Source organism: Mytilus trossulus, chromosome 7 (assembly GCF_036588685.1).
Source record: "Mytilus trossulus isolate FHL-02 chromosome 7, PNRI_Mtr1.1.1.hap1, whole genome shotgun sequence".
In the NCBI taxonomy this organism is placed as follows: Eukaryota; Metazoa; Mollusca; class Bivalvia; order Mytilida; family Mytilidae; genus Mytilus; species Mytilus trossulus.
The window spans coordinates 63,832,520-63,846,250 of record NC_086379.1 but is presented as its reverse complement, the minus strand read 5'-3'; the positions used below and the strand labels follow the sequence as shown (position 1 = coordinate 63,846,250).

Here is a 13,731-nt window from a genome sequence, read left to right as displayed (position 1 = left end):
TACAGTTGAAATGAATCCTGCATTTCTTCAGAGATTTTTTTTTAAGTCATAAACTTATAATTGGATGTTTGAAGGCACCATTATTTTTTTTTAATTTGATGTATTTATAAAATATTTTTGAAACATGTGATGACCTATAGTTTCTTATGCTTAAAAACACTAAAAAGAAGGTTGAGAAATTGTGTTGTTTACTCCAAAATTCTTTACTTTATGATATGCAATGGCAAATTTTCACTGTAGTACAGAGACTTAAATCATAATTTACATCTATTTTACACTCTCAGCAGTTATATTGTTTAAATATCTATCCTAGGGTTAGAATGGGAAAATTAAAAGGATGCACAAATCACTATTTGATATGAGAACTCTTCAAACCTAGCTATACGTGGAGACATGGGATGGACTACGGTAAAAACTAAACAAAATATCGAAGTTTTGAGACTGTATTTTAAAGTTACAAATTTAGATGGAAATAGGCTAGTTAAAAAGATACATGAATCAAGTAAATCAAAACAGCGCTCGTGGAATTCCCGTGTATTGAAATATATTGAAAAAAGTGACTTAAGGTCTTTGATAAACGCTCAAAATATGACAATCCGACAAAAAGTAAATATTGTAAAGGACAAGTTAAACACTATGGATGCTGAAAATTGGCTACGCGATGTGCATAACGATCGAAACTGTGAAAATGGAAATAAACTTAGGACGTTCAGACAGTATAAAAGTAATCTTCAGCCAAGCAGTTTTGTGAAATCCGTCAAGTTTAGAGACTATCGTAGAACTTTGTCAAACTTTCGTTGTGGTTCATTACCACTCGCCATTGAAACAGGACGTTACACCAAGCCAGTTACACCTTTAAATGAAAGAATTTGTCAGTTTTGTGATGGAAATACGATTGAAACTGAACAACATTTCTTAATGAACTGTAATTTTTATTCGGACTTGAGAGAGGAACTTTTAAATTCACCCTTTTTATCAAACTATGTTTTTATAATCTTGAGTGTAGAAGAGAAATTTAATTATATTATGAGCTGTGATGAAATTCAATTTTTGTTAGCTAAAACATTGCATTTGATGTTTAAGAGGAGAAAGATAAATTTATAACTTTTAAAGAACTAAAAAATTTTAATTATTATTTATTTGCATATTATTAAAGATTTTTAAATCAATTCTACCCTTTTCGTACTTTTAAGTTAAAAATTGTCAATTTACGAAGTAATTGTTTTGTATTTTTAAATTTTACTTTTGAAAAATGTATTAAATTGTGTATGCATTTAATGTGCATGAGGTAAAAGTGTCTCATATGTCTTTTAAGGCAGGAATCTAATGTATTTTTATGCTGTTTTTATCTGATGTATAATATATTATGTATAATGTTAGATTGTGACACTGTAATAAACTAATTACTTACTTACTTACTTACTATGATATAGAAAACAAAGCCTTTGAAAGTTTTTGCGGTCATAATAATTACAAAACAAACCATCAGATTTTCTATTTTCATAATATTCTGATTTCAACCAAGCTAATGCTCTTGTATTGCTTCTTGAAACGTGATCCAATTCTGTGACATTTTTCTTTTGATAACCTAAGCTTAATCAGATCTGTATTGACAATCCTGTAATTTAATTTGACAACTAAACAGACATTGAATACCCAATAGATTCAGATTTGTTGAAGGAAGACCTTGACTGAAGTTTTATTTATTGATATTCTATCAGTTAGAAATAATTGCTCTAGTAAGTTAATATTTTTATTATTGTAAATAGATGATGGTTTTGTTTTTTCTTTGTCAATGAATACTGTTATACATATACACCTACAGGTTCTCAAGGAGTGTCACAGAAGTTAGTACCAAATAGAATGCAGGATTTTCTTTAAACTTTCTTTGGACTACAATACATAGATATGTATGTACATGTAAGAAGGTAGCAATTGGTTATTCCCAATGGCAGATCCAGGGTCCAAGGGGAAAAGGTGGAAGGGGAGGGAGGGGTGGTGGTAGTTGTCCAAAATGTTAAAATTAGTTTTGATTAATAATAATTTAAAAAAAACCTGAACCCACCACTTATTTTATAACCTTCTTGCTAAAAATAATTAGTTTTGATTTTCTAGTCATCAGGATTTTCCTTGAAGAATTATGTAACAAAGTCAATTGAAATAATAAAATATTGGTGGAGATTTGATCATAAATGGAATAATGTTCTATAAATTATATTACAAAAGACCTCACTAGAGAATTGCCTGATGTGTAGGAGAAATAATATTTTATGGTTTTCAATTATAATTGGTCACAACCTTCTTGACAGAAGCTTAGCTTATATGTTATCTGTAGATTTTCCAAGTAGTGACATGAAATTCTATAATTAGACAATTAAGGCAATTTTGTTTGGGTTCTGATAATGCCATCAGTTCAAACAGCAAGAAAGATTTATTTGTGGATTTTAAATTACCTATATATACATTTTTAACATGCCTTGCTGTGAATTATTGTCAACATTTGGTATCTGCTGTGCCTCAGTTGTCCATATATATTGCTGTTAGTAAATTAGAAGAAAAAAATATTGTATACAACATTAAGATATTGATATCAGACAGGGATTTGATCATCCTTAAGGTGTGAAGTGTCTGGACACTTTATTTCAAACTTGTTCATGACATTTCTGGCAATTAACAGACATTCTAAGCTGCAATTACTAAAAATAGAGTCTTGAATTAAACCAGTTTATGGTAGTGTTTGGAGCTTTTATAGATTGAATAAAATATCTATAAAATAATCAGTTTGTGTGATTGATAGTCTCACATAAATTATGTTATTTCTTGTGTACTAGTATTTGTTTGTTTGTCTTTTATGTTTTTAGCCATGGGGTTGTCAGTTTATTTTCTATTTTTGAGTTTGACTGTTCCTCTGGTATCTTTCAACCCTCTTTTACAAATCTTATTCCGTTGACATACTTTTGACGCATTATTTCTTAAAGAATATTATTTATTTTTATAATATTTGCTATAACTCTTTTAAAGCCTTTTTTGTTTATATGAAAAAAGTTGGTACGTTAGTTATATTTACTGGTGGAGAAATTCTTTTTGCATGTTAAATGCATCTGTTGTGTGTTGTTGAAACTCTTGTGACAATGCTACAATTGTGCCACTAGTTTTCCAAATGACCTCATTTTCATAGACCATTGGGCAATATTTATTTTTTGTGGTTTGGTCTATTTATCAGATATCATAAGTAATGGTCATTATAATTTGGTTTATGAGATGATCGTGATGGGTATAAGATGCACATGTCAGTCTAACAGGGCACACTCTTGTTTTAAAGCCTTACATAAATAAGGCCGTTAGTTTTCTCGTTTGAATTGTTTTACATTGTGTTATTGGGGCCTTTTATAGCTGACTATATGCAGTATGGGCTTTGCTCATTGTTGAAGGCCGTACAGTGACCTATAATTGTTAATGTTTGTGTCATTTTGGTCTTTTGTGGATAGTTGTCTCATTGGCAATCATACCACATCTTCTTTTTTATATTAACTAAGAAAGGAGCTTTATGATTGTCCTTGCCATTATTTTTGACATACAAAAGTACATTTCTCGTAAACAACATCATCACTTTATACTAATTATGGGAACTGATAATAATTGAAATTGATGTAGAGAAGCATATAAAACAACATTCATTAACACAGGAAGCTGGTGATTATTTCTCTGTAGGGTACTGAGTAAAGCAGTAAAAACTTGTTGTTATTGCATGCCAGATCAAATTTTATATAATTTGCTAATTTCCTAAGTAAAGATCCTCATAATTCAATTAAGTGTTAGCAACATGATGCTATGGTATATGTAGAAGGTTTGGGATTGTTAATCAATTTAAACAAAGCTAAAAGCCTTTTATGGTTTCTTATATCTGTAAGCAAATTTGATACATGATGATTGTCCAATCTGATTAAATTTTAGACACTTTTAGAACTGAAAGAACAGTGAGAATTTTATAAAGAAAACAAAATGAGTAAATATTTCACAGTTGAAGCTTGTTGGAGATAGATATAACACTTGTGTGGTGTTTCTGTTATATTACCAATGAGGGGGGGGGGGGGCAGGACCTTTTTCGGGACATCAAGATCGGGTGTTATTTAGTTTGGGATTTCAGGATCCGGGATTTCTTTTTTCGAATTTCAGGATGTTAGGATTCAATTATTTTTTAAAACTCAGGACATCAGGATTTCATGTTTTCAAGCCTGGGATTTCAGAATCAGCCCCTCACCAATATTTGACTTATGAGTTCAGTGACTTTTTATCAAACTCATAATGATAAATTACATCTGGGACTTTGTTCTGGTTAGGATTTATATCTCATAGCATCACTCAATAGAGTGTGAGTATATATCTCATGTCAATCTCTTTTTTTTTTTTTTCTCACCAATTGGCGGCGTACAGCGTCATTAACTTTTACAAAAAATCTTCCTCTCTGAAACTACTGGGCCAAATTTAACCAAACTTGGCCACAATCATCATTGGGGTATCTAGTTTTAAAAATGTGTCCGGTGACCTGGCTTACCAACCAAGATGGCCGCCATGGCTAAAAATAGAACATAGGGGTAAAATGTAGATTTTGACTTACATCTCTGAAACCAGAGCATTTAGAGCAAATCTGAAATGGGGAAAATTGTTTATCAAGTGAAGATCTATCTGCCCTGATATTTTCAGATGAATGAGACAACCTGTTGTTGGGTTGCTACCCCTGAATTGGTATTTTTAAAGAAATTTTGCTGTTTATGGTTGAATATTATTATAGATAGAGATAAACTGTAGAAAGCAATATTGTACAAATAAGTCAACTTACCATAATGATCAATTGACCCCTTAAGGAGTTATTGCTCTTTATAGTAAATTTTTAACAATTTTTCATAAATTTTTGTAATCTTTTACAAAAGTCTTCTCCTGTGAGACAAATTTAACCAAACTTGTCTACAATCATCCTTAGGGTATTTAGATTTTAAAATGTGTCCAATGACCCTACAATTGAACCAAGATAGCTGACATGGCTAGAAATAGTACATAGGGTACAAAATGCAGTTTTGGGCTGAAACCAAAGCATTTAGAGCAAATCTGACAGGATACAATTGTTTATTAGGTCAAGATCTATCTGCCCTGAAATTTTCAGACCAATCAGGCAACCAGTTGTTGAGCTTCTACATACCCCTGAATGGTTATTGTTAAGAAAATTTTGCGGTTTTTGGTTATTATTTTTAATATTATTATGGATAGAGATAATCTGTCAACAGCAATAATGTACATCAAAGTTAGACATACAAATAAGTCAAAATGACGAAAATGGTCAATTGACCCCTAAGGAGTTATTGCCCTTTATGATCAATTCTATACAATCGTCATAAATTTTGTAAATTGAAGTTTTGTAAATTTTTACAAAATATTTTCCTCTGTAACTACTTGATGTTTGAAAAAATAAATTTTTGAAGTTGTCGGCTAATAAATAGAGCACTCCTTTTATAGAAATTGATTGAATTTTAATAGAATAAAGGTTTTATTACAATGTTTGTTGTTTTTTTCTCACTTTTAATGTCCAAGAATTGTGGAACTTTTAAATTGATGGAAAATTTAAAAAAAAAAATATTTCCAGATAATAAACTAAAAACCCTGTTTTTGTTTGAAATTGTCATGGAATGTTTTAGACCATTGATGATCATTTCAGTTATTGGGTAAATCTAATGAGATTTTTGGGGATAAAATTGCTGTTGACAGAATAGTTCTCTAAGCTTTTTGTCTTGCTTGACGGAGTTAAAAAGCGAGACATAGGTATGCAGTTTCCTTCCTCGGTGGCATCAGCTTCAGTGTCAACTATGTATTAGTTTGTGATTAGGTTTAGTTTATGGTGAACCACTTGTGATGACATTTTGTATGCAGTTGTATTAGTAATTGCAAATTTTATTACCATGGAGATTATTTGGCCCTGTCCCACCAGTTATGGTCTATTGACTTTGAAAGGTTTGCTTTGTTTTTATGTATTAGTTTGTGATTAACTCAGTTTATGGGGCTCCACTAGTGGTAAGTTGATGATAAGTGGTATGCAGTTGTATAAGCATTGGCATATCTCATTTTCATGGAGATTGTTGTATTGGAATTTAATGGTTACAGGTAGCTTTAACAGCAACAGTTCAAAGAAAAATTGTTGCTAAATAACTAAATTGGATTTTAATCTTGTATATTTTTCATGACTGCTAAGAAACTAAAGATGAAACTCATATATACCAGAATTTATAAATTGATTGATATATATATATAAAAGTTAAATGGTTTATAAAGACAGAAAATTGCATTCAGACATATTTGCTCATTGTATTTGATGGTGAATTACTAACAAAATTTGAAAGACACAATGTATAAAAAACAAATGCACCGAATGATTATTTATTGAATTTGTAATATAAGGACAAAATATGTGTAGAAGAACATCTGACATATGTGGTCATCTTGAAAGAGTTTTTTTTTTTTTTAAATATTTTTAATAGTAGTCATTGAAAGAAAAATAGTCATTGAAAGAAAAATGGAAAGGGCGTCAATCATTCTACACCTTACAGGAAAATCAAGATAACTTGTAGAATCAACCTATTAAAGCAGTACTCTTAAAAAATGTGTCCATTTTTTTATTCTATGAATATAAAACTGCCAATTATTCTCTATTCTGTAAACCCCCATCCTCTTTAAACGCCATAAAAAATTTAGAGTTAGATCAACTAGCTGCTATGAGCTTCAATGTCAACTTAAAGGAATGACACTCTAGCATATCTTTTTATACGCCCGTCAAAATTTTGACGGGACGTATTATGGTATACAAATGTCCGATATCCGTCCATCTGTCCGTCTGTCCGGCGTAAACATGTCGCACCGTAACTTGAGAACGACTTATCCAAATTTCATGAAACTTAAGATAGTTGTTTCTTATGATGGTCAAATGATCTGTATACTTTTTTGTGAAAATAAGATTAAAACTTTTTGAGTTACGGCACTTTGTAACTAAAACAGGGGTGTGTTTTTTTTCACATGTCGCACTGTATCTCAAAAAAGATTCTTGAATATGGCTTTAAACTTTGAATACTTCTTAGTTATATTAATCTTAATATCTGTATACTTTTTGGTGATGATTTAAAATTTTATTTTTGAGTTATTGAGTATTTTGTAAAAAAGGGGGAGGTTTTTTTTACATGTCGCCCCATATCTCAAAAACGATTTATGATTATTGCTTAAAACTTTACACATGTCTTTGTTATATTAATTTAAAGATCTGTATACTTTTTGGTGATGATTCAAAATTTCATTTTTGAGTTATTGAGTATTTTGTAAAAAGGGGGGGGGGGGGTGTTACATGTTGTGCCGTATCTCAAAAACAATTTATGATTATTGCTTTTAACTTAATACACTTCTTTGTTATCTTAATCTAAAGATCTGTATACTTTTTGGTGATGACTTCAAACTTTATTTTGGAGTTATTGAGTATTTTGTTAAACAGGGGAGGTTTATTTTACATGTTGCGCCGTATCTCAAAAATAATTTATGATTATTGCTTAAATTTTACACACTTCTTTGTTGTATTAATCTAAAGATCTGTATACTTTTTGGTTTTGATTCAAAATTTTATTTTAGTGATGTTTAGTTTTTTGTAAAAAAAAAACCAGGGTTGGGGGTTTCACATGTCAGAAACTATTTATGACTATTGCATAAAACTTACTTCCACACAAGACGTCGGGGGTATCATGCGCTCATGGCGCAGCTGTTTATTATGGTCTGTTATGTGTTTGAGATAATGATTGTGAACAAGTATAGATCTATGATTGATCATCATTGTATACTAAAGACTGACTGTGCAAGGGCTGAATAGCCAGTCAAGGTCAGAGGCGGATTTAGTGGGGGCAGGGGCCAGCCCCCCCCTTTTTTGGAAAAAAATTTGGTTGCTTATATAGGGAATCACTGAAGCATGACTGGAGCAGGCCCCCTCTTAGATCAGTCAGTGGGCCCCCACTTATGAAAATTTCTGGATCCGCAACTGTAGGTCGTTAAAAACTTCCATTTGTTGTCTTGGTCACTGACCGTGCAAGGACTGTATAGCCAGTCAAGGTCGTAAAAAACTTCCATTTGTTGTATACTAAAGTAAGAAGTTGCTTTTTTTTGTTTGTTTGACTCATGTTATAAAATGTTTCCAACATAATTAACTTACAAAAAGTCATTCTACTTTCTCTAAGGTTTTTGACACACTATTGAGAATAGAAATCTTTCTGGAATTGGGCAGAATTTTATTGTCTTCATAACTGATATCATATCATTGTAACTGTAAGGAAAAACATAAGTGTTCATTAAATCTGTCTTTTGTATGGTTTTAATTAGTAAAACCTCAAATTTCTACTGAGAAATGATATGACTTCCATTATTTTTGTTTTGTATTACAGTAAACAGACAGACTGAAGATAGAACAGAAAAAAGCATAGAGTTTTTACAAAAGTTATCAAAGTTCAACAAAACAGATAGCCAAACAACTAAAACAGTAAGTATAGATGTCCTTAATTCAGCCAAAGATTCATGTTTAACCTTGATTGGTTTCTACCCTTTATACAACACTGTACTGAAAAGCAGATCTATACCTAAAATTGAATAGGAAAAACATGGCAATAAATCCAGGGACTGTTCTTTGCCAGCAAGAATAAAAAATAAACCATATCAACACATAAAGTAGAATTAATTTGCATGGTGTTTTAAAGCAAAGTCATCTGTCAAGATACTCTGATCGTTGTTATTTATTAAGATCTATATGGTACTACATAAAGTAGAATTAATTTGCATGGTGTTTTAAAGCAAGGTCATCTGTCAAGATACTCTGATAGTTGTTATTTATTAAGATCTATATGGTACTGTAATCACTATATGCCTCTTTGTGCAGTACTTATTCCTCCTCCCAATAGTAATAGTCTTTTTATGTTTTTAATCTGTAAAGCTGTGTGATCATCAATCCTCTGTGACCATTATCAGTTACGATTTCTTACATAGTAGAATTGCTTATCATCATGGTTAGTTGTGTCATTAGATATAGGAAGATGTGGTATGAGTGCCAATGAGACAACTCTCCATCCAAGTAACTATTGTAATACCATTCAAATGGGAAAACAAATGGTCTTATCTATATAAAACGAGAAACACGTTTGAACTACAGACGACAACTACTGTACATTAGATTCCTGACAGGTGCAAACATTTGCAGCAGGATTCAATATTTTAATAGTACCAAAACTTTTCTGAAACAATAGTATAACATCACAACATAGAAAGACACACTATAAAATATCAATTGAAAGGCTTAACCCTCTGTAATGATTTTTGTGGAAGTTATTAGAGGTGACCTTTTTTGGCTAGATATAATTTAATGACTCCTGAAAAATGCTAATACATTGTAATCCAAGATAAAATGTATGAAAGCATTCATACTTGGCAGGATTGTTAGTCATTAGGTGTTGATGATAATACTTTACCACCAATTGGAAAGGCTTGAGGCCACTTATAGCATGAAACTTCACTGACAGTATGTCAAAAAGCTTTAATACTCAATAAAATAGCTTCTCAATTTTTGTATTTGATCTTACTTTTAATTTTATTTTGGGAAGTTGTTGTATTTCAATTATTTTTTATATGCCTGTAGATATACCAGTAATCTGTTTGTCCTTCATCTTTCTGTCTGCCTGACTCACCCACTATCCATCAACATTTTGTACAACTAATATTAAATTTGTTCTAACCATTTCTCAAGATTTAAACATACCATTAGGATTAAAGGATAGAGGCTCTTATTCTTTCTTAATTTTATTTTGGTTTCGTTGTTTGTTACCGGACTCAAATTGTCATATTTAACAAATTTTAGATATGTTATACCATAATTTGAGTTTGCTTTGATTGATTTACATATTTGCTTGAGTTGGATTGACGGTCAGATAAAGAAAAGGGATTTTTTAAATGTCATTTACTGAGTTCTAGTTTACCAAAGTGGATCAGATTACTTCAAAATTAACTCTGGTTAACATGTATTGGGATTGGAGACTAGCTTTAGTATATGAAAATTGGTACTTAATGTCATTGCCATTGGGACATTTAACAATTATTTTTTACATAATATCTATATGCCTGAGGGTAATCTCATATTTTCTTCAAGGCCATTTATTGGCTTTCAATTACAGTAACCGCCTTCTAAAATTTCATTTTATTTTTGTAAAATCTCAATTTTGTATGTGCAGAAGCTTTCATACTTGGTGAAATTGTCGATATAATGACTTTTGCAGGAGTTCTGGCAATTTTTGTTCAATTATTGCATGCAAGCACTTAATTATGAATAATTTAGATGTGATGTTTTATGACTATGGAGATTGATACTCTAGTAATAAATTCATCATACATTCAATAATCAGTGTTTAGGGAATATATTTAAATGTTGCATCATTCTCTTTGTGTCTGGCGTTGAACTACAGTCTACTCTTGAGAGATAAATATTGCACAGTTATATAGTGGCAAGGTCATTTCTCTTAGATCACATAATCTTGTATTAGTTACCAGGAATTTTACTGTAATAGTACTACAAAAGTTCTATGCTTTGACAAACAAATGTCATGAGACTTGATTTGAGCAAAGCAACAATAAAATTGAGAATGGAAATGGGGAATGTGTCAAATCGACAACAACCCGACTGTAGAGCAGACAACAGCCGAAGGCCACCAATAGGTCTTCAATGTAGCGAGAAACTCCCAAACCGCTTTTATTGCTGTTCCTAATCTTGTTAGTCATTGAAAGGTCAGCAATTATGTTCAGATATAATACATGACAGCAGGATCCATGTTTGCAACTTTATTATTTTAAAAAAGTGGTCCTGAATTTATATTTATGATTCTTTATTTTAAATATTTCACTGTATTATTTTGGTTATTATATGAATGATATCCTGTTTATGAAAATAAGGAGATGCGGTATAGGTCACAGTATGACCTTAAACAATGAGAATAACCCTACCTTATAGGTCACAGTATGACCTTAAACAATGAGAAAACCCCTTCCATATAGTCAGCTATAAAAGACTTCTTGAAATATGTAAAATAATTGATAGAAGATTGAGTCTAATTTAAAACGAAAAACAAATATGACCGACATGAATCAACAACATATGACAGGCTCCTGACTTGGAACTAGCACTCAAAGAATGTGGCTGGGTTTTGAGAGAGCTCAAACCTGCCCCTAACCACTTACAAATAGATGAGCTCCACCTTAAAATTACTTACAAATAGCTGAGCTCAATTGGCTGGTATTAAAGACAATATTTCAACACTGAGGAAAGAAGTTCCAATGTTAATTATTCCTTCAATGCAGATAACTACTAACCCTGAAGAGTCTACATATATGTAATGAAATTTTGTATTTCTTTTTAGATTTTGAAGTACAACAAAGGAAGATTATCCAAAAATGATGAAAAGATGGAACCTGTAGATAACTCAACTGTATTTTCTAACACAGACTTTGACAAATTTGAAGATGAATATGATTTTTTCTCATGATGCTAATAAAAATAATTAAAAAAATCAGAAAATGTTTTAATGGTTCAAAAAGAACAGATTTATATCGGATATCTAACATACTTCCAAGACATCTCACCAATTAATCCTTTAGATTTTATTCTATTTCAATATGTGTACTTCGACATTCGAATAAAAATTCTAGCATGTCCCAATTACCATAACTGAATTGTTATGATTGCCTGATTGATTTATTGGTGTTGTACACCACTTTCAGCACCATTGTGCTGTTTTGTGGTGATTATTATTGGTGAGAAGTTGCAGTGCCCAGAGAGAACCACCAACTCTCAGTGAAAACTGACAAGTCTATTAAGATTGGAGTAGAGTGCACCTGCCACGTGCAGGATTTAAACTCACAACCTCTTAAAAGACCACTTGGTAAACTGTTTGTGTGTTTTGCTCTATTTTTCTTATACTGTATGCAATAGGTCTACTATATTTGGTGTATGGAATGATTGTAAAGTTTACATGTCCATCTGGAAGGTGTCATCTGACCTTGACCTCATTTTCATGGTTCAGTGGTCAAGGTGAAGTTTTGGAGTTTTTGCCTTTTTTTCTTAGAACTATATGCAATAGGTCAACTATATTTGATATAAGAAAATATTTAATCATGTACATGTCAGTCTTGCAGGTTTTATCTAACCCTAACCTCATTTTCTCTGTTTATTGCTCAGTGATAAGTTATTGTGTTTTGGTCTGTTTTTCTTCAACTGTAAGCAATAGGTCAACTATGTTGGTGTTTGGAAGGATTGTAAGCTGTATATGTCTGCCTGACCTTGATCTTATATTTTTGGTTCATTGGTCAATCTTTAGTTTTCTTGGTTAAGCCTGTTTTTTAGAAATTTAACCACTAGGCCAACCATATTTAGTTTATTGAATGATTGTAAGGTGTATATGTATTTTTTGTTTGATTTATATGACCTTGACCTCATTTTCTTGGATCATGTTAAGTTTATGTGATAGTTGTAGTAAAGGTTTATATTTAGGACTATCAACACGATATCAATGGTAAGTAAAGAAGGCAAGAAATTTTAGCCTATTAAGATATAACGCTAAGTTTTAAGCTGCGTTTAAGTTTAGAAATTGTAAATTTATAACTGAGAAAGAGCCAGAAACATCTTGGAATTGTCTGATGACCCTATTTTCTAACTAAGCAAAAGAATTTGCAAGCTAAGAAGAAATAACCACATTTGAAAATAATTGGATTTTTTTGCATTACATGTATAGTTTTATAAGTATTTCATTGGGTGCAATGCAATACCTATGACATCAAACAGTCATTGGCAAAATATTGTAAAAAATTATGATGATGTTGGATTGGTGTTTAAAATCAAGTGGTAATATTGCCTGCAGATCAGGATTAAAAATTTAAAACATCTTAATTTGATATAAGACAAATCATGCTTTGAACAAGAGCAACCTGAGCCTGTTTTTTACGAGCTAGTTTCCAAGGTGAGTTTGCAGGAAATGGAACTTCCAGGTCAACTTCTACATGCGAAACCCATTACATACAGATTGGCTTTTCAGTACCTTTGTTAGTTCAGGAAACAAACTTATCAATAAACGCAAGCCCTTGATTAAAAAAAAAAAAATAACGAAAAAAGTAAACTCCAAGGAAAATTTTAAATGGCAAAATCAAAAGTCTAAACATATTAAACAAACGGAAAACAAATGTAATATTCCGGACTTGGTACTGGCATATTTCTTTTGTAGAAAATGGTGGAATAAATTAAACTGCTTTTGTTAATATATGCAGTTTGATTATTTTTTTTGCTAGTTTTGCAACTTATGCCTAAGAAAAAAGAGATATTTGTTGACTGGTTATATAATATAAATGTTGTGTTAACTTCTTTATCCACTTTATTCATGCATTTGTTTTACAAAGTGCAAACCATGTTGAACGTATGAGAATCTCTGTTGTAAATTTGTAGGTTGTTATTGATGCTGAATGCCCTTTGATCCACAACATTTTGTCCATGCAACAAAAGAAGTTATTCAGACTGCTTCTTGTGGTTTATTGCTGTTCATGTACTGAATTTGTGTCATGGATGGATACCCCTTGTCTTTTGTTTTTCTAATGTAACAATAACTGTGTGGAGATTTCTTGTATATAACTTAA

At 31.3% G+C, this 13,731-nt stretch overlaps 1 protein-coding gene across 2 annotated transcripts in view; it reads left to right on the top strand.

Moving 5' to 3' along the window:
* LOC134725541 (active regulator of SIRT1-like) overlaps positions 1-11,641 on the top strand; it is a 32,587-nt gene extending 20,946 nt beyond the window's left edge. For both annotated transcript variants that reach the window (XM_063589445.1, XM_063589446.1), the window contains 2 exons: positions 8,460-8,554; positions 11,469-11,641. In XM_063589445.1, the coding sequence (XP_063445515.1) occupies positions 8,460-8,554; positions 11,469-11,594 (221 nt within the window). In that variant the 3' untranslated portion in view covers positions 11,595-11,641. The remainder of the gene's footprint in view (positions 1-8,459; positions 8,555-11,468) is intronic.
* Positions 11,642-13,731: the final 2,090 nt, after the last annotated feature.